This window comes from Schistocerca gregaria, chromosome 1, assembly GCF_023897955.1.
Source record: "Schistocerca gregaria isolate iqSchGreg1 chromosome 1, iqSchGreg1.2, whole genome shotgun sequence".
In the NCBI taxonomy this organism is placed as follows: Eukaryota; Metazoa; Arthropoda; class Insecta; order Orthoptera; family Acrididae; genus Schistocerca; species Schistocerca gregaria.
In genome coordinates this window covers 10,483,854-10,510,881 of record NC_064920.1, presented here as the reverse complement: position 1 = coordinate 10,510,881, position 27,028 = coordinate 10,483,854, and the positions used below count along the sequence as shown (strand labels likewise).

At 39.0% G+C, this 27,028-nt stretch overlaps 1 protein-coding gene across 1 annotated transcript in view; it reads left to right on the top strand.

Annotated features, from left to right (window-relative positions):
• The window catches only part of LOC126323250 (ubiquitin-protein ligase E3B), a 280,679-nt gene that overhangs the window by 105,580 nt on the left and 148,071 nt on the right, over window positions 1-27,028 (top strand). Inside the window, exon 7 of the mRNA XM_049994667.1 lies at window positions 3,055-3,226. Within this exon, the coding sequence (XP_049850624.1) occupies window positions 3,055-3,226 (172 nt within the window). The remainder of the gene's footprint in view (window positions 1-3,054; window positions 3,227-27,028) is intronic.

Below are 27,028 nucleotides of genomic sequence, written 5' to 3'. Positions count from 1 at the left end.
ACAAACAATATAATGTCATAAGTCAACCATTACGTGTACACTACTTCAAAATTTAATGAAGGCATTGTTTTGTCATAAATGTCATTGATTCTCACAATTAATACAAGGAAGTTTGTGTACTTTAATATTGCTAATCCAGCTGCAATGTGAGCAACATAACTGCTTTCATCAGAGATGAATTTGCAATACACTGTACAACAGCAAAGACAATATTGAGATCCAAATTGTCATGTAACCGGACGGCAAGAGTGACTGATTTGAAATTGGCACTGGGAGAGGAAGACGATGTCTAGGTTGGAGAACTTTGTACAAGAGAATGTATTGTGTGATGATATTTGGAAATGTTTCTGATACAACCCAATAGACAGATTTGGAATTTATTTAAGGGTGTTTTGTATAGGCCCACTCGTTAATCATAAAATTGTTGTAACATATGTGCACTTACTTATTGTCTGAATCAGCGTGTGAGGGAAATCACAAGGACAAGTACACCATCCTATCAAAATACACAACAGATAGGTCTGTTCTGTCTGGAACCCTCTTCAAGACATCACAGTCCAGGGGGCCGTATAACATTACAGACCGGGATTGATCTATGAGGTCTTGAATATCTTATTTGTATCTGTCAGTTGGTAGGGAAAAATTAGATTTCAGTCATTTCTTTATGTAGTTTTCCGTGATTAAGTCCCGACGGTCTGCATAGCTGTCATTTAATTACGTGCGATTTGTGATCTGTTATGTTTTATTTTCCGATAATAAATCATATTTTTTGTGATTACCATTAAAATATAATGACGATAAATGCTTGAGGCCATTTGGAATAATATTTTAATAACTGTGTAGATGACGTGACGTCATTCTTTTACTCATGGGGGGGGGGGGGGGGGAGAAAGTGTTAATTGTGCCTTTATGAATGGCCTGTGTCAGGATCAGTGATTACGATTCAAGAAATAATTAATGTGACTTAGTTCAATTGCCCACAATCGCGAGAGGCAAACTTGGAATTGATTGTAGATGTATGCAGGTCAATTTCGTGACAGGCTAGTAAGCATTGCGAGTGTGTCGCGGTATCGAGACTGATTTCGTGAGGCTGACGGTTTGCTTTAAACTTGTGAGAATACAATTTACACGAATTCTTAATTATTGCGAAAGGGTAGAGTATTTGATGGTTATCCCACTGTTGATGGGTCATTGTGGAGGACGCAAGTTTGGATAGAAAGATCAATTTCAAAATCCAATACAAATCCTGTTGATCGAAGTAGCCTAGCTGATACGTGTTTATCAGCAGAAACTATCTTTCATGCACACTTTTACACACTACATCGAGGTGTGAATGATTTGTGGATGCGAATTAAATATTTGAAAGCATTTGATTGAATGAAGGAAAGACATAAAGAAGTTTATTTGTATATTTTGTTATTTCATGAACAGTGATATTTTCTTAAAGTGGTGTAGAGCCTTACGTATTATTAATATTGTGACAGATTGGTCATAAGTGCTCTCATTACAAGCCGAGTTTTGGGCCTGATTAAGAGTAGCTGGTTCTTATAGTCTCAAAGATTAAGTGAAGAATAAAATCACACTCAAATAACGTTGCATCGAAACCCACTATCTTTATACTATATCTTTATTCTATATTAAGTTAGCAATCCTGGAATCAGGTGGTACTGTGGCCATGTAGTTGTGCGTTGTCAACAAACACAAACATAGGTGAACACAAACATAAAGATTTCTCATGCTCTGATATCGACAAGGGAAAGAAGAGACGACAATGATGACATACACAAATACATATACAGACAGTATATGTGGCACCTTACAAATCAACTCAATGACGTCGTGGTATAATAGACAGCTTCTGTTGCAGGACTTTCCACACTGTCATTGGAGCAATTTTGAGTTCATGGAATGCACGCCGCATCCATTTCTTTGGTCTCCTTATGAATGTCTCTTGTATGTGCTCCACATTCACTTCACTCACACTGAGGCCTTTGCTGGGCACAAGCAACCCGTCGTAACAAATTTGTTGTGCCAGTGGTAATCAGTGTTCCTTGTTGATGGCTTCTTACCATACTTTGTTCTAAACGTCCATTGAACAGTTGTAGCACACTTGTTTTTGTTGAACTCCAACACACAGAAAGCTCGCTCCGCACCTGAACTTGCCACGCTTGTGACTAACGTATCAGCAGATTGCCAAACTATGCTGTCGTGGTATACGTGAAAAAAAACTTTCAGGGTTTCTCTTCAAAATGACATTTGTATAATATCTGTACAATGTTTGGTTCTTGTGCAGTAAACAGTTAAGTGTTCCTGGACTTTATGTACAACCTGTATTTTGACTAACTTTGCTGGGAAGGCAATATTGGCATACAATGTGTTTATGAATAGTTAAGTTTTATTAATAACACCATCCTCATTGCAAGCAGTATATTTTTATACATGTTGATACTACTAGGGTCTTCGATTCGCTTTCTGTTGGTGGAAGAAAATGACGACTAGCCCTTTGTTTGTCCTCTAAGCCATGATAGGATATTCTGATAGTCAGTATGTCCACTGAACCAGTTCTGCACATTAACAAGTGGGTGATACTCTGGGTCAAGGAGTAGAACTGCTTCAGTTGCAGGTTGTTCTAGTTCGATCCCTTACTATGTTAAGAATGGTGAAAGTTGCCAAGTGTCTTATGAAATCACTCACTGTGCTTGAAATATTTGCAAAATTTGTTAAAATCACAACACAATATGATCTCTCTGCCTTTGGATTAGTAGACATATGTGACACTTTCAATCTTGTTCTGAAAGGCGCAGGATGGTATGACTAATTGTGCTGAGTGAGTCACACTAACTTTACTGTATGGTTAAGGGATTTAGCATTAAATGTAAGCAATTATTACTGTCTCATTTATTGGGCTTATTTTTGTCATAATTTTTTTATCCACTCCTTCTCATACCCCCATCAGCCATAAAGGTTTGGCCACCTTACCCTGTAGTTTCCATAGTTCTTCATATTGAGTTGTATTTAACTAATGTAACTTAATAAATTTTCTTATTATTTCAGGTTTGTGCTATCAGGATAAGATTTTATTCAGCCTTTGGCAGTTCATTTGCAGTTTAGGTCCTAACTGTGGCTTGAAGTCTTTCCTGGACCTCCTCACAGTTAATACAAAGTGTAATGCTCCAGAGTTTCAGATGTTGATTCTCTTCTGCGATTGCATGACACATTATGTGACGTAAGTATTTTTCTTCATAAGATTACGTTCTGCATTTGCCATAGTTTATGGACTTCTTGTTGAAAGGAGTGGTGATGCAAAAGTGGGAAGTGTTCCACCATAAAAGAAAATAGTTCTAGTTTCTGTTGAAAACATATTGGAATAAGTGGAATGCACTTAAGTGACTAATTAATTTTAATCTACATGTAAAAAGTGAACTACTGGGTAAAACTCGCAGCACGCATATGTCGGTGCTCTTTTCGTAGTAAACTGAGATTTGACAAGAATTTTTAACTTCGGTTTCAATGTTCTCTTCATGTGCAGACCTCCACATAAAAAGCGTGACTGATATCTAAGCACATTGGCCTATAATGAACTGAGACAATGTGAAAAGGGGAGTAGCATTTGTGCTCTGTGAAAAAGTCTGTATCTGAATGATAATTTTTGTGTGATTTGGCTTATTACAAGTATAATTGGCATAGAACAATAATTTATGTAATTATGAAGATGAATCACTTTAATGTTTAAAAAAAAAAAATTATTCTCACTTAGTTACCGGTTTTGGCTCACAGTGTCAGTTCACTTTTGATATGCACGTCTTTATAGTAATCTGTTAGTGTATTGCGATGACAGTAATATGATCTGAATATGATTGCTATTGACAACTCAAACTGGTAATCATGTGTGGTTATTGTAGTTTGGAAGAATGTCATTTTCAATAAAGTATCACCCAAGGCTCCTGTTGAATATAATTGAAAATTATATTATTCCAACCCCAGTGCAACAAGCACTGATACCGTAATACGTTATAGTGTGACTTTGTCAGTGAGTAAACAAACAGGAGACAAGCAAGGGTATGTGCATATGTACTCTGGTGTAAACAGGGAGCACACGGCCAAAGTGAAGTTTGGTTTGATTAGAAATGACTACAGAAGAGGTACAAAGATAGTTGAAAGCTGCCAAGCTATAATTTTCAATGTGGGATGCTGCAAATGACGATGCCAGAAGGCTGAAGAAAAAGAATAAGTATGACAGTGTTAAGAAAAAAAAATTGACAGAACAAAGATTACTGAAAGACCTAATGAATGTACTGACAAAGAATAAAACAGTGGAAAATCCAGGATGGACTAGTGACAGTATTATGAAATGGATAGATTGCTACTCACCATATAGATGAAATGTTGAGCTGCAGACAGGCACAATGCAAACCTGGTCCTCGTCAACTTGACACACCACCTTCTTTGATGTTGACCTCCACCCCAGATATGGCTGCTTCAGTATCTCCATTCATATCAGCCTACTAACCACCATCAATACCTCCACTTCGACAGCTGCCTTCAATTCCATATCCAGAAGTCCTTTCCATACAGTGTAGACAGCTGTGGCCATCTCATCTGTAGTGATGAACAGTCCGTCTCAAAATATACCGAGGGTCTCTCTGAGGCCTTCACAGACTGAAATTTCCCTCTCAAGCTTGTACAGAGACAGATGTGGTGTGACTTCTCACACGTCACTTACCATCTCCCACATTCCCACTGTTTGGCCACAAAGGAGCACCCCACTTGAGACTCGGTACCACCCAGGAACGAAGCAAATGAGTCACATTTTCCATCAGGATGTTGACTACCTCTCATTGTGCACTGAAATGATAAATATCCTACCCACTATCGTTTCCCTCCCACAGTCTTACCCTCCAAACCTACACAATAACCTTGTTCACACCTGCCACGAACCCCTTGCCTCATGGCTCATGTTCCTACAATAGGCCTAGTTGCAAAACCTGTCCCATACATCTCCCACCACCATCTTTTCCCGTCCAGCCACAAGCATCACCTATCCCATCAAAGGCAGTGCTACCTGTGAAAGCAGTCACGTGCTCTACAAACTAACTTGCAACAATTCTGCTTTCTCTGTGGGCATGACAATGAACAAGATGTCTGTCTGCACAAATGGCCACTGACAAATGGTGGCCGAAAGACGGCTGGCCCACCTAGTTGCTAAACAGGCTTCCCAACACAGTGTACTTCAGATCAGTAACAGTTTCACAGCTTGCACCATCTCAATCCTTTCTACCAACACTGGCTTTTCTAAACTGTGCAGATGAGAACTCTCCCTCCTCTCGGGTTCCCATAACCCCTCCCCCTCTTACCTCAGCCTTTATTAGCCCCTGCCCTTCACCTACCTCGATAGGTAGGTCTTCGCTCCCACTTCAGCACTTCACAGGCCTCTGTTCGACCAACTCGCCCACCAGTCTCTTCTCCCTTCCTCTACTTCTCTCCCCCTGCCCCCTCCCGTGCCCCCTCCCCGTAGCTCCCATCTATGTGTAGCAGCCTTATCCTGTCCTCACCACATCCCAGCATGCTCCCCCACCTCTACCCTGTTATCTGTCTTCCTCCCCACCCCAGCTTCCTCCTTATTCCTACAATGCACAGATTGCTTCTCCCATCAGGCACAATTGCTCGGAGTCAGGCCTCTGTGACCAGAGACATTGGTCGTGTGTGTGTGTGTGTGTGTGTGTGTTTTGCTTTAGAAGGAGACCTTTTGCCCGAAGGTTCAAACGTATAGCATCATTTTTATTGCTCCTGTATGAGTCTCAACATCTCCTCTATATGGTGAGTAGCAATTTATCCTGTTTGTAATATTGCCTGTGCAATGAATAAATATTGAACTTTTATGTGTTATAGAGAGGATAGCCCAAAACATAAGCTCTGACAACAAAACCTTTTAAAGTAGCAAAAATGGATAGAAGGAACATAAATCAATCCACAAATACACATGAGTACAATCTCCTGGTCATCCAAAATCAGTAATAGACCATGTGATAATTGGACAAATTACAAACCTTTGTATCCATATTGCGAGAATGTACAAAGGGCACATTGTTGTTTTTGTCCTTATTCATCGTCCTTCAAAATAAAGACACTCCTCTGTCTCAGAGAGAAACAACCAGTCAAAAATTTAGAACATTCCCATACAATCTGAAAAGCTCTGGACATGACTCAGAACAATTTCTGTTTCAGACGAGGTTTCACTGAAATAAGCAAGTGCAGGAAAAAGCCTTAGTCTTGTAGATGATATGTCTATGGATTGCTTGTGAAGACCTGTATAAAAAGCTAATTGTGAAATTATGAAAGGCACAGTAGTGGAATGAGTAGACTGAAAATTCCACAGAGAAGAGAAGTATGTGTATGCTAAGTGGTAAACAGCAGAATGACTGAATGACTGTGAGGAGAAGGCAAGCCCAAAACTTGTTATCGAAGCAGAGAACATACTTTGACAAAAATTGTCTGAAGAAATAGTCAGCAAAGCTTGAGAAGGTTTAAAATTTTTAGAATAATGGTATAAAGGTGGAATTAATCTACAGTTCAACTTTGAAATAACATCCGTTTGTGAGTGGAAAACTTATTACTGGGTATTGCCTACTGACAAAAGAGAAAAATCCATGCAACCAATTAGCCAAGAAAGCAGTATTGAAGCCTAAGTTACAGTGACAAACCAAAAAGAAGTTAAAACAGCAGTGTTGTGTATGAAATGTTGGAAATCTTCCTGAATAGCAAACTTAACACTGAATTAATGAAATCAGTATTTGAGATCCTCACCAAAGTGCTTGGGAGTGGATAGTTTACCAGACTAAAAAAATTTAAAAGATGTAAAAATGAGCCAAGTAGGAAACCATATAGGCTGCAAGAATTATCATGAGGTAAATGTTATATTTGCAGTGAGGAGATCGAACATCAGAGTCTTGAAGGGAATAATAGAATACAAGAATAGTAGGCACCACTTCCGTGAGTTATCCAGCCTGCCGACATCCTATCACCACCTTGAGGCACCACTATCCAATCCGTATCCCATCCACAGTGTTCTTCCTCGTCAACCCCTCATAGCACCGAAACCATGCTTAGTACCTACTCTTTTTCTCCTGATCCCTGCAGTACAAACACTTTTTTGCCACCAATTCTTCCAACTAAAGCCAACCTAATCCCAACACTAAACTATGCCTCACCCAGTTCACACCACAATTCAACCACAATCCTCCCCCCCTCCCAACTAACTTCTTCCTGGTCACCTTCCAAGGATTCCTTATCTCCAACTTGGCATTACCATCCTTCCCCAGGACTCTTCCTTAAAACACCAACCTTACAGGAGAAGGAAGGACAGTCATACACAGCCTCAAAACAGATCCTGATCTTATCATTGTACCTACAGATAAAGGTTCCACCACTGTCATTATGAATCGTAGTGACTACCTGGTGGAAGGCCTCTGCCAGTGTCTAACACCCCCACCTATAAACTCTGCCAGAGAGCTCCTATCCCAGAAGTCCAACATAACCCCCAGTCCTGGCGTAAATCCTTATGCCATTCCCCGTAACCTCTCCCCTCAACCCATTTCTCTCCTCACTCCTCCCCAAAATCAACACACTCAACAATCCTGGATGCCTCATTGTAGCTGGTTATTGTGCTCCCACTGAAAAAATTTCAGCCCGCATTGACCAATACCTCCAATTCATTGCTTGAAATGTAGCCTCCCGTAACAAAGATAGCAACCCCTTCTTTCACTAATTCTCCACCATCACCACCCCTTTATGTACTAGATGCCTACTAGTTACAGTTGATGCCACTACCCTGTACACCAACACCCTTCATGCCCGTTGTCTTACCGCTATCGGACCCTGCATTTTCCAATGTCCTTCAGACTCCAAACACACTACCTCATTCCTTGTACACCTGACTAACTTCATCCTAACTCAAAATTACTTCTCCATTGAAGGGAAGGTACACAAAGAAATCCATGGCACAGCCATGGGCACTCGTCTAGCACCCTCCGATACCAACCTGTTTATGGACTGTGTAGGGGAGACCTTTGTAGCCTCCCAAAACATCAGACTTCTAGTCTGGTTCGCGTTCATTTTTATGACCTGGATGTGGGCCCAGTGCACCCTGTCCTTAGTCCTTCACAACCCCAACACCTTCTCTTCCATCCATTTTGTCATTGACCCTCCCCACTAAACTGCAAAGTTATTTCAATAAAGACACCGTTAGGTGTGGCTAATGGATATAAAGTTCTTTGCAGAGATGATCATGATGTCACTTATCTTGATGCTGGTTAGTATCTGTTGTCCATGTGGCTTTGTTGTCTAGGCGATGATTGATTCCTTTGCTGCTCTGAATGAAAAAGGTGTGGGTTTCACTAACACCAGACTACCATAATCATGTAGCAGGATTCCACAGTTTTTTCATTTAGAGGAAACACACATTTATTGCCAGAACTTAAAAAGACTACTCTCGACCGTGGCCTAAACGCAAGTGGCCGAAATTATGTTGCTGACTAAAGATCACAGTCATATTGACAAAGAACTTACAATTTCTGTATCAATCATTGATACTAAATTTTTAAATTTGCATTGATCGCAACACCTACCTTACTATTATACTAAGTAAATGCTTTTCAAGACAACTTTAATTAGTGTATAATATAACAAAATGGGCTCTACTGGTCAGTTCGTTTGCAATAGAGCCCCAAGAATTTTGTAATTGTGAACATGTGAACAAAATTCTGAAACCAGAATAATGGAACTGCAAATAATATCCATTTTAAATAAATTAAAATTCTTACTAGGGCTGTTTTCTTTAAATTTTGCTAACTTTTTTCCATAGAAGTTGGCATGGCATTAGGTTTAACATCGAAATCGTGTTACACAAATTAAAGGAAAACATACAATTGTTAATTTTAAGGTAATGAAACACAAAAGATGATTTACAATTTTCACTTAGATGAGTCCAAAATGCCATTGCACTTCACATTAAACCATTAAAAAGCTGTAAGTTTTGACTATTGGTTTGTTTTGCTTTCTTTTGTTGACCACTTTACTCACTACTCACAGTAATGTCCCACATTGTGCATCTGCACTTTGCTGACCTCCCTTAATAGGTTTGATTTCTGTATGTACTGAAGCAACTCCATTTCCACAGCTTAGCTGTTTATATTGCTTCATTGGTAATAATGCCATGTTATCTAAAAATAAAATACAGAGATCGCCTTTTGGTTACATAATGTTTGTACGTAAGTACATGGTTAGGATACATATTTATCCTTCTGGTAATGTTTATCTGGTGGAAGAAGTTTACAGGATCTGTCTGAGTAATAGTACACAGATTTGGACTGGCCCAAAAAGGATCCTATAACAAAAAATTAATTCAGTAAACTTGTAGTACAAGTGCATTAACATACTGGGTGTAAAATGTCTTATTGCAAACTATAACACTAACACCAAGGAAAACAAAAAAATTAAATTGTTTTCAAATATAAAGCCACAGTCAGTCTCTTACAAGTGTTCATATTCACAGTAAAAGTGCAAGGGTGGAGTCATGATTGTATGAAAGTATTAGGATGATATGTATATATCAAAATTATAAAAATATTACTGCCTATGTGTTTGAGAAATAAATATACAGTAATTTGAGTTGTTTACTTAAAACGATTCTCCCCCTTGTTTAATTGGACATTTCAAAAACTTAGGTGTGTAGTAATTAAGACTCTGCCTTTAAAATATTTTTTTTTTTAAACTGTTACTTATTGTGAGGCAGATTTAGTGCTGATTAGTGGTTTACATTTTAAATGATGTCTCAACGAGTGTGGTGTGAGAATGTTGCACAAGTTAAAATTACACACATTATCAAATATTATTCAAATTGCATAAACATGTAGAAATATCAAGAACTAACATGGTGAGCATATTACACAAAGAAAATTCATTGCAAACACTTCATACAGCAAATACATTTAAAAGAAATAATAGACATTTTCAGAGATACAAAACTGTACCATAAAATCAGTCAATTCTTTATACACATTTCATGATTTCCACTGAAAAACTTTTGTTGAGTCACCTATTAACTTTCTCAGAATAGTCTTTCCCATTTTGTATATAAAATTTCAATGAAACCATATTCCTTAGCCCGAGAACTTTGGATTTAGGATGCACCAACCGGTATGCATTAGGATATGGATTCTCCACAATCTCGAATGGACCCATGTAGACATCAAAGAATTTCTTTATTTCAGAAGTTAACATTTTTGATTTCTCATAAAACATAATCTCCAACTTTAAACCTGGTTGCTTTGATCTTGCTATCATCTCCCCATGTTTTATCATGGTCTCTTTGACTATGGCTTCATGTTCAAGCATAGTCATCCTTGTGCACGGTGGAAATTCTACGAGTTCAGTGATAATGTTGTCTGGTTTTAGATGAAACATAATTTCCTAAGGTGAAAATACTGTGGAAGTATGTTGCAAGCTGTTCATGACACCTTCAAAGTCTAGTACCGGGTCTTACAGTGTAGGATGTTTATGACTGCAATATGTATGACGTAAGCGAGAAATCTTGCGCATATACCTCTCAGCTGACAAAAACTGTGAACCGTTATCTGACAAGATTGTTTTTGGTTTCCTGACGTTTGAAAAATAATCTTTTTCAACTTTTGTAACTATCTCTTTAGCTGTGGCTTTTCTGACAGGGTACAACTTGATTAGTTTTGAAAATACATCCACCGTGACAAAAATGTAGCAGTGGCCACTCCTACTCCTCGGAAGAGGCCCCATGGAAATCAACAGCGACTATGTCTGGAGGTTGTGCAGAAGTAATGTTCTGCATTTCACCTTGACATTTTCTGTTACTTACTTTGATTCATTGGCACTTATCATAAGTTAACAATTCTTTTGTAACTTTGTTGGTCATATTGTAGATGTATATATTTTCTTGTAATTTCTGCATACATTTCTGAATGCCACAATGACCATAGCTGTCATGTGTGTACCTAATTAAACTCTCAGCTTCATCTTCAGGCCAGTATAGTTTCCAATTGTGTGAGTCTTCATCAGTTCTCCTAAATAGAGTATCCTCAAACACCTAATAGTAGTTGTCTAATTTTTCGTAGTTCTTTTTCCCTAAACAGCTCTTTATTAATTTCCAATTTGTATCACAGTTCTGGTTCCTCCTGATTTTATGACATAATGATCTAATAAGTTTTTCATCTGTGACCCCTTTAATATACCTAATTTTGAACTGTTTGTTCTCATTCTGACCAAAAATTTCTTGAAACTTCCTGGTAGATTAAACCTTTGTGCCAGACCGAGACTCGAACTCGGGACTTTTGCCTTTCGCAGACAAGTGCTCTACCAACTGAGCTACCCAAGCACGTCTCACAACCCATCCTCACAGCTTCAATTCTGCCAGTACCTCGCCTCCTAACTTCCAAACTTCACAGAAGCTCTTTTGAAAAGGTTCGTAGAAGAGCTTCTGTGAAGTTTGGAAGGTAGGAGGTGAGGTACTGGCAGAATTGAAGCTGTGAGGATGGGTTGTGAGATGTGCTTGGGTAGCTCAGTTGGTAGAGCACTTGTCTGCAAAAGGCAAGGGTCCCGAGTTCGAGTCTCGATCTGGCACACAGTTTTAATCTGCCAGGAAGTTTCATAACAGCGCACACTCCGCTGCAGAGTGAAAATCTCATTGTGCAAAAATTTCTTTTTCCCTTCCTATTTGTAGCCTTGATAGAGCATCTGCAACTATGTTGTCAGTGCCTTTAATATACTTAATTTTAAAGTTGAATTGTTGTCAATGCAATGCCCATTTTGTAAGCCTATCATGATAGAGAATGCATTTCTGTAATTAGCTTAAGGCTTTATGATCGCAGTACACTATTACCTTATGTCCAAGTATATAGGTCCTGAATTTTGAAAATGACTACTGTATGGCTAATAACTCTTTTTCTGTGACTGTGTAGTTTTTTTCATGCTTCAATAACATTCTGCTTGCAAACAAAAGTGTAGAATGAACTGTCTCCCCATTGACTTCTTTTTCTTAAAATAATTCAGCACCTAACCCATAATCACTTCTGTCAATATGTAAACAGAAAAGTAAATTGAAATCTGGTCTGTGTAGCAGGTTCTGGTTATTCAGTTCTTTTTTTATTTTGTTGAAAGCCTCTTGACAATCTTTATTCCACATCCAAACAGTGCCCTTCTTTAATAAGTTGCTTAGACAGGGTGCATTTAAGCTTTGTTTACATACAAATTTTCTGTAGAATCCCCATAACACATAAAATGATTTCAGTTGTTTTCTCTTACGGGGTATACGAAACTCAGCAATAGCTTTAATTTTGTCTGGATCTGCCAAAATTCCTTTATCTATTATGACATGTCCTAAAAATTTTAACTCATGTACTGCAAATTTGTACTTTTCTAGTTTTATTGTCATTCCTCCTCTTCTAAGTTTCTGACAGACCTGTCTTAAAAGCTCAACATGCTCATTTCAATCCTGTCCAGTTACTAAAATGTCATCTACGTAAATCACTAATTTGGATACAAGTTCCTGCCCAAGCACATGGTCCAAAGGTCTAATAAATTCCGCTACCGATGAGTTCAATCTGATAGGACTACACAATACTGATACCAATGACCATTGTATAGAAAAGCAGTGTATGGTGCCATGGGTACTTGGTGAAAGCCTGAGCTTAAGTCTATACTTGACATTAATTTTATATCGTTGAACTGGTGCAACAGCTCATTGATGGTTTCAGTGTGGTCTGTATCCCTGTATAAGATCTTGTTTAAAGGCCTGGAGTCAAGAACTATTATCATTACCCCATCTGTCTTTGACACAACTACCAGTGGGTTATTGTAAGTGCTGATACTCCTTTCAATAATACCGCATGCTTCAATCTTATCTAATTCTTTCACAACCGCTAGTTTCTTAAATCTTAGTGTTTACAAGTGTCTTGAAAACTATCTCACTTAAGTCTGGCTCTGGTATGTCTTTGTCAACATATCTTTTTTCCTTTGCAAGATTTATAGAATTAAATTTGTTGTTACACATAACTGTATTTGATCTGACAAACTTGGTGGAGATACACCCCCTATTTGGGTTGTTATGCTAAGTTTTTGTCCTCCCCCAGTCAAATCTTGCATCTATGCTTCTAATCCATGACATCTCAGAGATTACAGCCCTCACTGAGTCCTGGTATAATTAGGCATCCGTGTGTAAAGGTGACTCCCTCAATTTTTAAAGAGAATGAAGTTAAAACAGTTAAACTGTTGTACTATGTTTTCCTGTGGCACCTCTTATTTTCACCCCAATGACTGGCATTTCAACGTAGGCTTTCTCGCACTTCAGCTTTCTCCTTAGTATTTCCGACATTTGACCCCCTGTGTCTATAAGGCACTTATCTTTTTCAGACAGAACATTTTTGTACAACAAATCATTTCAATTTCACTGAAACAACAACTTCCTGAATTACAATTACCTATATTACTGTCACCTTGATTACCTACTGTCATTACATTAACATACATACCATTTAGACTGTCACCTGCATTGCTAATTTCATTAATCCAAACATTTTTATCAGTATGACATTGTTTGTCACTACAGTACTTATCCTTCAAGTGTTCAGCAATAATATGTTTAGTATTTTGCCACCAATCAGGATATGAAATTTGACACACATTAAGAATCATTTTTATAAAATTACTATCATTTCTAATTGCATCACTATTTAACCACATATTATAAAGAAATAATTAACTTTTGTTCATCACAAATGATAGCATATTGCACAGTCAGGTTTACTCTTCAGAGAATATTTATCATCTATACATTTCTTCATTACATAATATCAGTTTCTCCCACAAAACCTAATGCTCCCATTTCCTCTTTCAAACAAACAAAATATTTCTCACCATCATCATGTACCATTAAATCTTTATTTTCCCAAATACTACAATCATCATCAACTTCTCTCCCTGAAAACTTATAGCGTTTCTTTCACACCCAACTTTATTTCCTTGCTCACTACATCAATGTCAACAATTTTCTCACTTGGTTCTTTCATCAGTGCTTCAATTTGTAAATTATTTAAATTGTTAACCTGCAGGTCCTCGGACAAACTACAAGTTTCTGCCCACTCATAAAATTCAACTAAGTCAATCACCTCCTCTGGCTCTTTATTACAACCAGTGTGTTCATTCCTCTTACCTGCATTTTTAGTGTTAGATGAGGAACAAGTGTCATTCTTAACAGATACTGTTTTTACAGGTAGTAAACATTCAAAAGATAACTACTCAATACTTCAGATGTATCTTTTGGTACAGTGTAGTCAGTGTTATTGGTCCATTTATTATCTATGCTTTTCGTCCCTACCTTGTGGACCGACAATGGAGTGCATGCTAGTTTTTTACTTCGTGACTTCCCATAGCATTTTGACTCCTGGTGTTACTATGTTCATGCCAATTCATGTTCCTGTTTTCAAACTCCCTGTTATTACTTCTGTTCCAATTGTTCCCAGTTTGTCTTTATGAATGGAAATTATAGTTTTCCCTTGAATGGAAATTACTATTATTATTATTATTATTATTATTATTATTATTGTGACCATTTTGTTCCCACTGATGAAAACTGTGGTTGTTAGACCTACTGTTTTCCCTTTTGTTAAAATTAGTGTTTCTCCAACTATTATCCCCACTTCTCTGTGTGTGATAGAAATAGTTTTGAGGTTTCCCCACTTTGTCTATAATTCTGTCTAGTTTGTCCACTTAGTTTAGAAATTGTTCAATGTTGTCATATGATCCATAAACTAGGTCCCATTGCACACCAGTTGGCAATCTTCTTTTTAAAGCATCAATCTGTGTGAGCTCATCAAAGGGTTTACTCAAATGTGCAGGTTTCTTCAATTGATTTTTACAAAACTGTTTCATAGTCCCCTGTGTTTCCCTATAATTTGGTCCATTCAGGAACTGCTCTTTGTCCTGGCTTGTTCCGTTTCAGACTAGAACCGTTTTAAGAACTCTATTTCAAATTCTTCATAAGACATGTCCATAGAAAAATTCTGATTGACCCATGACAAAGATGCCCCCTCCAAAAATTTTTTCACAAACTTAATTTTCAAACTTTCACTCATAATTAGGCAAAAAGTTGTCCCTACAACTCCGCAGAAAGTTGACAGGATGCAAACTACACTCATTAGAAAAGTTTTTAACTGGAATATTGGATATAAGGTACATAAGTTCATAGAAAAATCTTTGTTAGGTACATCATTGCTAAGTATTTCAAACTTATGGTTTAACTCTGATCTTGTGCTTTTTAGTTCACTAATGTTTGTCCTAGTTTCAACCTCGTGGAGTTTTACAGTGTTCCTGTCTGTTTCCACTTTATCATTCACAACAGCTAGTTTCGAATCTACTCTACCTTCAAGATCTACAGCCACAGCTTTTACATTTACACAAACTGTATCTATTTGTCTGTTAACATTAACAAAACACTTCTCATTTTTCTCCCTGTTTGTGACCACTTCATTTTTTACACATTGAATTTTGTTATTCAGACTAGATTTTACTTCTCCCACTTATAGATTCTACCACCAAAATCTTTGTTTCTGCCATGCTAAGTTTCTTGTCTATCTTTAATACATTGTTTTGAAGTTTGTTGCTCCAAAGTAAGACACTGTCAATTTTTTTGTTTATCACTCCCTTGAGATGCGATACTTCCTGGTGTATGACCCGAAAACTGTACACGACGGTCTGATTCATGTTTTGTAACTGCTCTTCATTAGCTTGTAAGTGTGCTGCAACTGTTTGCTTTAAAGCTAAAGATTGCTATCATTTGTAGCATTGATTTTATATCCGACATCTCCCATTATGGTGCAGTAAGATTTTCATCCACTTCTTTGAATGACTCATGTTCCGTTTTTATCGGCATGTCTTAAGTCCCCAGAGAGTAAAAAAATTTTCACAGTCCTGCTTAGATTCAGCGTCACTTTCGTCTTTTACGAAGGTCGTTTTCATAAAATTTCACAAACAAAATAATAAAAGGAATAAAAAGCACGACACAAATGTACTTATCTTTTCAGTGCGTCTTTACTCGTATGGTCAGCCACTTTAGCATTTTGTTTCATCTCCCTTGACTTCCATGTATTGCACTTCTTTTCACCACGTGGTTATTAGACACAAGAAAATCATTTTGGTTTTCTTTTAGGCTCTTGCAAAACATAGATTTCGTCAATCCGTGTATGCATAAATGTCTTAATCCCGGCACAGAGCCCCCCCCCCCCCCCCCCCTGTTATCATTGGCCCTCTCTACTACACTGCAAAGTTATTTCCATAAAGACACTGTTACGGTGTGGTTAATGGATGTAAAGTACTTTGTGGAGATGATCATAAAGCTACTTATCTTGATGCTGCTTAGCATCAGTTGCCCACGTGGCTTCATTGTGTAGGTGATGATTGATTCCTGTACTGCTCTGGATGAAAAAGGTGCAAGTTTGACTATCACAAGTCAACTGAATTCATGAAGCAGGATACCACGGTTTTTTGTTTAGAAAAAAACAAGTATTTATTACCAGAACTTAAAAATGACTGCTCTCAACCATGGCCAAAATACATGTGGCCGAAATCATGTTACTGGCCAAAGATCACAGTTATATTGACAAATAACTTACAGTTTCTGTATCAATTATTGATACTCGTTTTTAAATTTGCATTGACGGCAACTCCTGTCCTAATATCATACTATGTAAATGCTTTTCAGAACAACTTTAATTAGTGTATAATATAACAAAATGGGCTCTATTGCTCAGTTCCATTGCAACTTCAGCTGGTCCTCCTCAGGCCAGCATGCCACTTTCTGGGACATTGACCACATCCTCTCTGATGGTTCCGCCTTTGCACACTTTAAATCCACCAACCACCAACAGTACCTGCATTTCGAAAGCTGCCATCCCTTCCGCACCAAAAATTCCTCTCACAGACAGACCTATCTCCCTGACGTAGTCTGCAAACAGACGCATGCCAACCCCCCACCCTCCCAAAGATCCAGCTAAATAGGAGTACCCCCTCTGTCACCCAATACCACCCCAGACTGGAACAGCTGAATCACATCCTTTGTCAGGGCTTTGATTATCTATCACCATGCCCCGAAATTACTGCCTTCCTACGCAAGACCAAGCCTACCACTCCTAAAGTGGTGTTTTGTCACCCACCCAACCTCCACAACATCCTAGTCAGTCCCTATGCCACTTCCAGTTCCAACCTGTTGTTACAGGGATCATATCTCTGTGGAAGACGCAGATGCAAGACCTATCCAGTCTGTCAAATCCACCCACTCAGCACTTCCTTTTCCTGTCCTTTCAAAGGCTCATCATAGCCCATCGGAAGCCGGGCCACCTGTGAAAGCAGCCATGTTATATACCAGCTCTGCTGCAGTCATTATTCAGCTTTTTATATTAATATGACTACCAGCCAACTGTCCACAAGGATAAATGGCCACTACCAAATTGTGGCTGTGAGCAATGGGACTGCCCTGTGGCACAACATGCAATTGAACATAACAGGCTCAATTTCAATAGCTGTTTCACAACCTGGGCCATCTGGATCCTCCCCTCCAGCACCATCAGTTTTTCTGAACTGCACAGATGGGAGTTATTCTTATAACTAATTCTTCGTTCCCGGAATCATCCAGGCCTCAGCCTGAGGTAACTTGCTACCTGCTGCCCCTTCAACCTCCAATAACTGTTTCTGTCCCCTTTTGTCCAGCTACCCTCATTGTGTGCCGTTTCTCTGCCGGCACCCCATGCCCGCTTCCCCCCCTCCCAAGTCTTTTCCCTTTCTGTTCTCCTCTCCTTTCTGCTCACCTGTGTCTCCTCCCCTGCCGCCTGTTATCGCTCTAGTCCCTTCATGCTGTGCCTGGCACCTCTACTTCCTCAACCCCACCTCACCCACCACCCGTACCCTATAATGCTTCCCTCTTTCCCACTCCATTTTGGGATTGTTATTCCCGTTTGATGCATTTCTGTTTCAGTCTTGTCGAAGGTAGTGGTTGTGTGTGTATGCGAGGTGCACTTGCTTTTGTGAATATTTGTGCATTTTTCTTTTCTGAAGAAAGCTATGACTGAAAGCTTATATGTAACAGTCTTTTTATCTTGCTTGTCTGCAACTCGGTATGTCATCTTTATGGTGAGTAACAGTCTATCCTTTTCATAATATTACTGATAATAGAGAAAATAGATTGAGATACCAAAAAAGCAATATGAATTTACATCTGGACGATAATGTAGTTGTTGTTGTTGTTGTTGTGGTCTTCAGTCCTGAGACTGGTTTGATGCAGCTCTCCATTCTACTCTATCCTGTGCAAGCTTCTTCATCTCCCAGTACTTACTGCAACCTACATCTTTCTGAATCTGCTTAGTGTATTCATCTCTTGGTCTCCCTCTATGATTCTTACCCTCCACACTGCCCTCCAATACTAAATTTGTGATCTCTTGGTGCCTCAGAACATGCCCTACCAACCGGTCCCTTCTTCTGGTCAAGTTGTGCCACAAACTCCTCTTCTCCCCAATTCTATTCAATACCTCCTCATTAGTTATGTGATCTACCCATCTAATCTTCAGCATTCTTCTGTAGCACCACATTTCGAAAGCTTATATTCTCTTCTTGTCCAAACTAGTTATCATCCATGTTTCACTTCCATACAAGGCTACACTCCATACAAATACTTTCACAAACGACTTCCTGACACTTAAATTTATACTCGATGTAAACAAATTTCTCTTTTTCAGAAACAATTTCCTTGCCATTGCCAGTCTACATTTTATATCCTCTCTACTTCGACCATCATCAGTTATTTTACTCCCTAAATAGCAAAACTCCTTTACTACTTTAAGTGTCTCATTTCCTAATCTAATTCTCTCAGCATCACCCGATTTAACTTGACTACATTCCATTATCCTCGTTTTGCTTTTGTTGATGTTCATCTTATATCCTCCTTTCAAGACACTGTCCATTCCGTTCAACTGCTCTTCCAAGTCCTTTGCTGTCTCTGACAGAATTACATTGTCATCGGCGAACCTCAAAGTTTTTATTTCTTCTCCATGAATTTTAATACCTACTCCGAATTTTTCTTTTGTTTCCTTTACTGCTTGTTCAATATACAGATTGAATAACATCGGGGAGAGGCTACAACCCTGTCTCACTCCCTTCCCAACCCCACTGCTTCCCTTTCATGCCACTCGACTCTTATAACTGCCATCTGGTTTCTGTACAAATTGTAAATAGCCTTATGCTCCCTGTATTTTACCCCTGCCACCTTCAGAATTTGAAAGAGAGTATTCCAGTTAACATTGTCAAAAGCTTTCTCTAAGTCTACAAATGCTAGAAACGTGGGTTTGCCTTTTCTTAATCTTTCTTCTAAGATAAGTCGTAAGGTCAGTACTGCCTCATGTGTTCCAACATTTCTACGGAATCCAAACTGATCTTCCCCGAGGTCGCCTTCTACTAGTTTTTCCATTCCTCTGTAAAGAATTCGCATTAGTATTTTGCAGCTGTGACTTATTAAACTGATAGTTCGGTAATTTTCACATCTGTCAACACCTGTTTTTTTGGGATTGGAATTATTATATTCTTCCTGAAGTCTGAGGGTATTTCGCCTGTCTCATACATCTTACTCACCAGATGGTAGAGTTTTGTCATGACTGGCTCTCCCAAGGCCGTCAGTAGTTCTAATGGAATGTTGTCTACTCCGGGGGCCTTGTTTCGACTTAGGTCTTTCAGTGCTCTGTGAAACTCTTCACGCAGTATCTTATCTCCCATTTCGTCTTCATCTACATCCTCTTCCATTTCCATAATATTGTCCTCAAGTACATTGCCCATGTATAAACCCTCTATATACTCCTTCCACCTTTCCGCCTTCCCTTCTTTGCTTAGAACTGGGTTTCCATCTGAGCTCTTGATATTCATACAAGTGGTTCTCTTCTCTCCAAAGGTCTCTTTAATTTTCCTGTAGGCAGTATCTATCTTACCCCTAGTGAGATAAGCCTCTACGTTCTTACATCTGTCCTCTAGCCATCCCTGCTTAGCCATTTTGCACTTCCTGTTGATCTCATTTTTGAGACGTTTGTATTCATTTTTGCCTGCTTCGTTTACTGCGTTTTTATATTTTCTCCTTTCATCAATTAAATTCAATATTTCTTCTGTTACCAAAGGATTTCTATTAGCCCTCGTCTTTTTACCTACTTGATCCTCTGCTGCCTTCACTACTTTATCCCTCAAAGCTACCCATTCTTCTTCTACTGTGTTTCTTTCCCCTATTCCTGTCAATTGTTCCCTTATGCTCTCCCTGAAACACTCTACAACCTCTGGTTCTTTCAGTCTATCCAGGTCCCATCTCCTTTATTGAGCACCTTTTTGTAGTTTCTTCAGTTTTAATCTACAGTTCGTAACCAATAGATTGTGGTCAGAGTCCACATCTGTCCCTGGAAATGTCTTACAATTTAAAATTTGATTCCTAAATCTCTGTCTTACCATTATGTAATCTATCTGATACCTATTAGTGTCTCCAGGATTCTTCCATGTATACAACCTTCTTTTATGATTCTTGAACCAAGTATTAGCTATGATTAAGTTAGGCTCTGTGCAAAATTCTACCAGACAGCTTCCTCTTTCATTTCTTCCCCCCAATCCAAATTCACCTACTATGTTTCCTTCTCTCCCTTTTCCTACTGACAAATTCCAGTCACCCATGACTATTAAATTTTCGTCTCCCTTCACTACCTGAATAATTTCTTTTATCTTATCATACTTTTCATCAATTTCTTCAACATCTGCAGAGATAGTTGGCATATAAACTTGTACTACTGTAGTCGGTGTGGGCTTCGTATCTATCTTGGCCACAATAATGCGTTCACTATGTTGTTTGTAGTAGCTTATCCGCATTCCAATTTTCCTATTCATTATTAAATGTACTACTGCATTGCCCCTATTTGATTTTGTGTTTATAACCCTGTAGTCACCTGACCAGAAGTTTAGTTCCTCCTGCCACCGAACTTTATTAATTCCTACTATATCTAACTTTAACCTATCCATTTCCCTTTTTAAATTTTCTCACCTACCTGCCCAATTAAGGGATCTGACATTCCACGCTGCGATCCGTAGAACACCAGTTTTCTTTCTCCTGATAACGACGTCCTCTTGAGTAGTCACCTCCCGGAGATCCGAATGGGGGACTATTTTACCTCCGGAATATTTTACCCAAGAGGACGCCATCATCACATTAATCATACAGTAAAGCTGCATGCCCTCGGGAAAAATTACGGCTGTAGTTTCCCCTTGCTTTCAGCCGTTCGCAGTACCAGCACAACAAGGCCGTTATGGTTAATGTTACAAGGCCAGATTAGTCAATCATCCAGACTGTTGCCCTTGCAACTACTGAAAAGGCTGCTGCTCCTCTTCAGGAACCACACGTTTGTCTGGCCTCTCAAGAGATACCCCTCCATTGTGGTTGCTCCTACGGTACGGCCATCTGTATCGCTGAGGCACGCAAGCCTCCCCACCAACGGCAAGGTCCATCGTTCATGTAGTAACAGAATGTTTATATTGTAAAAAAACAACAGGGTAATGTTTGCAGTATAAAACATAGCCGAAACAAAAACATAAAGAGAAAAGAAAAGGAAAAATTGGGGCCAGTGGAAGTAATAAACATTTTAATGCCTGATAGTGTAGCAGATACTGAATACCTACGGATTTATGAAGGAAAACTCAAAGATTTAAAGACCAGATTAAAGTAAATAAGTAAATAAATAATTGCAAAGCTTTCAGATTTCTAGTGGAGATATTTTCTGAAGATGTTGAAAGTAAATAACATAACTGGCAAAGGGAAACAAACAATAAGGCTACTAAACTGTGTTGTGGATGTACGGTGATGAAATGTGGGAACTGAGTAGAGCAGAGCTAAGTAAAGCCAATTTCCTTGTTTTTGAAATGGATTTATTGCAAAGTAGTAGTGGTATCTGGAGGCTTGAACATGTAAAGTATTCTAGGATCAGAGAAATAATCGCCGTAGAAGGGACGATAATTGTTAAAAATGAAACAAAACATCTTCTGTAGTTTGAGCACTTTGGAAAAATACTTGAAAGTAAGTGACCAAAACAGATATGGAATTGGTATCCCAAAGGAAGGAGGATACCTAGAAGACCTGAAACGAGGTAGAAGAAAGGTATTTACGGCGTTACGCATGCTAGAAACCTTCAAGATGGTGACTGTATGGATAATGGAAAGTACAGATAGTGAGAGAAAAGAGGAGACAGTGAAGCAAGAAAAGATGATTACTGATAATTTGTTGAGGTTAAGTGAGAATGTTAAAAAGAGTTACTATTACAGCAAATTTTCAATGCTACAAAGATCAAGCAGTGATATTAACTGAAAATAATTCATGCCACGTGTGAAAATAAAAATGTAATTATCAGAGATATGCATAACATTTTATGCTGTAACATTTGAAAATTACACATAATGGCCACAAAAAGGGAAGAGCGCATTTAGAACAGTGCCACACAGTTTTCACTGTTATGTTGATTCTGTACATGAGTAGTATAGTACATTGGGCTGAGTGTATTTAAATACTGAGTGTTTCAAACTGAATGTTGGGATTTTAAGGTTTTGTAGTATTTGTTAAATTCAGCTTACAATTATATGTAATACATCAAATGAAAGAGCAACTCTGTTTTTCATACAAGTGTTCAATGTGAGCACCATTTATAACACGTCACACCATGAGCCGATAAGCGAATTCTTCCGAAACCTTGATCTGTGCATCTGGAGAAATTATTGCAACTGTTTCTTAAGTTGGGTCGATCAGCTGGTAGCAGAGGCACATACATACATGAATCCCCAAAGGTAAAAATCGTGTGGCATCAGATTGTGTGAATGTGGAGGTTGTGCAAAACAAATACTGTCATCCTTACCATTGCAGTCAATTCAGCACTCAGGCAAAGTGTTGTGTACTGACTTTTGCCAGTGAGGTGGTACCAAATAGAATCCTGTCGTTCTGCTTCTTCCAATTGAATAAGCAGCCACAGTTCTAGTCCATCACGATACGAAACACCAGTTACAATTGCTTCACTGAAAAAGAAAATGCCGTGTATGTTCAGCTGGGATAGAGCACAAAAAAAATTCTGTTTAGGGGAGACTCATTGCAAGTATAACCTCAGATTCGCACATTATGTGTGTGTGGTATTGTGTGTTGGTAGCTGTGGCGACAGTGGTGGCCATCTTGAAATTCACCGTATTGGATTTGAGTTATGTGTTTCAAATGGTAAGGGGGGGATCGTGTGGCATATCATTTTGAACTGCCTCTTTCTCAAGAATATATATATCAAATCTGTTTTAAGATATGTTTATTTGTATATGAATTGAGACTTGTTAAAGTGTAGGTCACTTGTCAGAACTAGCATTACAGCATATGCTCAAAATGACCTCCTCGGTGCTGCACATACAAACGGAGTCCTTTTTACCAGTCCTGCTGCACACATTGCAGAATATATGGGTCAATAGAGGCAAATATCTACTCAGTATGCCCGCAAGGGTGGGCTACATTGTTGATTTGTACCTCATACACAGTTAATTTCAAATGTCCCCACAGATAAAAGCCAAGAGGTGTAAGATCAGGGAACTGTGGTCTCCATTTGATAAGACTCTTCCTACGTATTCAGTGACCTGTAAACTGTTCACCCAGAAACTGTCCGACTTCAGTAGTGTAGCGTGTAGGTGCACCGTACTGTTGGAAGGAGGTGTGCAAATCACTCTACGCATTCAACAGCGTTAGTACCCCATAATTACGGAGCGTGATAAATACCCCATTTGAAGTTCCATTACTAAACACTGGACCCACAATTCTTGTGTCCCAAATCCCACACCAAACCATCATTTTTTCACCACCAGCATCTCTACAGGGATCCACCCATGAGAGATTTGCATCTGACCAGTGATGATGATTCTGTTTGCCTACTTCTCCTTGCACAAAAAATTACCTTCGTCACTGAACAATACCTGTAAATGAAGTTTGGATTCTTGATACACTGAGGCAAAGCCCATTGTGCAAAGTGCACCCACCAATCAGTTTCATTCTCTGAAAGATGATGTTGCAACTTTAACTTGCATGGATGCCATTGGTGTGTGTGGAACACGTGTGGGAGCAGTGTAGACTTTTCACAAATGATGCCATGATTGCCCTTGCACTCTACTCATTGGTGGCTGTTCTTGGACATCCGCTGAGTGGCTTGTTCACCACAGAACCTGTTACATGAAATTGATCTAATAACTTGGGTACTGTCATATGTGAAATTTCATTTCTCTCAGGATGCTGGGCATTGAAGTCAGCAGTAATCCCTCTGGTACTTCATCCACTACTATGTTCCTGCTGTGTAAGTGTCATTGTCAATAACCCACAACAGTAAACACAATTGATCACCTTGCAGTTTCAAACTTTAACAGACCCTACAAAAATAAATATATTTTATAACAGATTTCACATATGTATTCCTGAGAAAGAATCAGATCAAAATTATGTGCCACATGACACCCTTCCCATTTGAAACACGTAACCCAAATCCAGAATGGCAGATTTTAAGATTGCCACCACTGTCGCAATAGCTCCTGTAAGTTGTGTCCCTACCTGTAGACAACCCATAACAGATGCCGTTACGACTCCCCACACTGTTCAACTTTTATAACAGCATATCGACACTATTGCCTCACCCGGTAGCTCACTGTTGATTGTTTCTTACTGGGAACCATTCCTTTTTTCAATAATTGTGTGTATGGGGGTTTTAGATAAATTTCCTGAAAAAAAATTAAGTATGCACAAGTATTTCCTCTGCATGATAAATTCATAGATTATCTAATGTAGAAAAGTTGTGTACTTAGATTTCCTTAGCTGAATGGGTTCTCGGCACGCATCTCATTAGTTGGGTGATGTAATGGGCCCATGACCATAAACCAGTCAGAGAGGGCATGGAACAAGCTGAATGGAAATGTGAACTACAGAACGCGTTTGCGACCCAGTGAGGACATCCCAATCTTAATCCAGTTTCGAAGGAAGCTTGTAATCATAGCAAGTACAATGTTTTGGTTTTCAGTTCATTTACATAAAATTATGAATTTGTGTTGGCATTACCAACTTGAAGTAACTGGAAGTAAACTATTGTCTGTCATGCCAACATTAATACACTTGTTTCCAAAATTAAAGCAACAAACCAAAATTTTGCAAGGTTGCATTTATTTTGGCATAAAACAATATAATTAGGTGATAGGAAACTAGAAACAATATAAAGAACAACAACTTCTACATGAATAAAGGTAGACAAAAATGTTCTTCATTTTTTCCAACTTAACGGATTTACGCACATATTCCAACAAGTTGTTAATGGGCTCAGTATGGGGTGAGACCATCTGTGGCAGAAATGCAGACCTGTCAACGGTGGTGCATGCTATGAATGATGTCATCAATCTCATGTTGGGGCAATAACAGCCAGTCTTCCTCCGGAGCTGTTCACAAGTCTCGAGGAGTGGTTGATGGATGCTGATGTGATGAAACATACCTCTGTTGTGATTTCCAGACATTCTCCATGGAATTCAAATCGGAAGAGCAGACAGGCTACATCTTGCATGCAATATCTTCTGTTTCCAAGGAAACATTAACCATGCATGCTCTATGAGGTTGAGCATTGTTGTCAAGTAATATGAAGTCTGAGCCCATAGCACCTTGCAACAACTGCACATGAGACCCCAAGATCTCTTCACGATACCTTGCAGCAGTTAAGCTATGCCGATTTCCGATTTAACCATACAGTTTCACAAAGAGGTGTTCGAGTGGTCAGTATAATCCGTGCTCACACCATTAGGGATCCTCCTCAATACCGGTCTCTTTCCACAATGGTTGGGTCCCAAAATCATATTCCAAATTCACTCCAAACACGAATCCATTGAGAATCACTGTGTGGATCAAATTGGGACTCATCTGTGCAAAGAACCTTGGCCAACTGTTGACTGTCCAGGTGGCATGTTGACGGCTCCACTCCACACTTTTCCTTCTGTGAAGACCCGTCTGAGGTACACACAGGACACGTCTCTGACAGTTAAGGCCACTCTTCTGAAGCCTTCTGTGCACCATTTGGCTTGATACAACATGTCCAGTAGATGCACGATGTCAGACGCCAGTTGCTGCGCAGTACTGAGGCAGTACCATTGTGCTCGTACAGCCAAATAATGGTTCTCTCTTTCTGATGGTACTCATGGGCAGCACTGCCCTGGTCTTTGGGGTACAGTTTTAATCTCTAAAAACTGTTGCTAAATCCAAAAAACAACAGAACAATTCACATAAAGCCATTGTGCCACATCAGTTTGCAACTGTCCTGCTTCCATTCTTTCCCACTGCCCTTCACCAGAGAGAGTCTGGTGGGCATCTTCTCTGTGCCATACACCACCATCTGTGACTGTGTACACTGCAATTGTGGATGTGAGACTGCCTGGCAAACACTATCCCGTTTCATAGTTTCCCTGATGTTACGATTGGCGTGGTTGTCTGTTGACCGGAATGCCATCTTCCATGCTGGGCACGATTGTACGGACAGCTATTGACAGTTTCTACGATTATATCGTGAATTAGACACAGGAAGGGGGAATAGTGGTTTCTTACTTCAGTTTTGGACACCAGTGTAGTTTTGTTTTGCAGTTTGTGGATGTGAAAAGCAACTATGCATCAAAGTGTCATACTGTGTGACAAATGAAGATTTATATGGAAAATTAACACCTTCCGACACAGGAGCTGAGAAACTGCAAAATGAGCAAGTTTGTATCAGCAATGGCAGGAACAACGTAAATGTGCCTGGAGATTGTCAAAACTTAATAAGTGAAAAGAGACAAGATTTAAAAAAAATCTTTGACAAATTAGCACACGTCATTGCTTTGGAGATCTTAACAATCAAAAAAGATAACGAATTTTTTATCA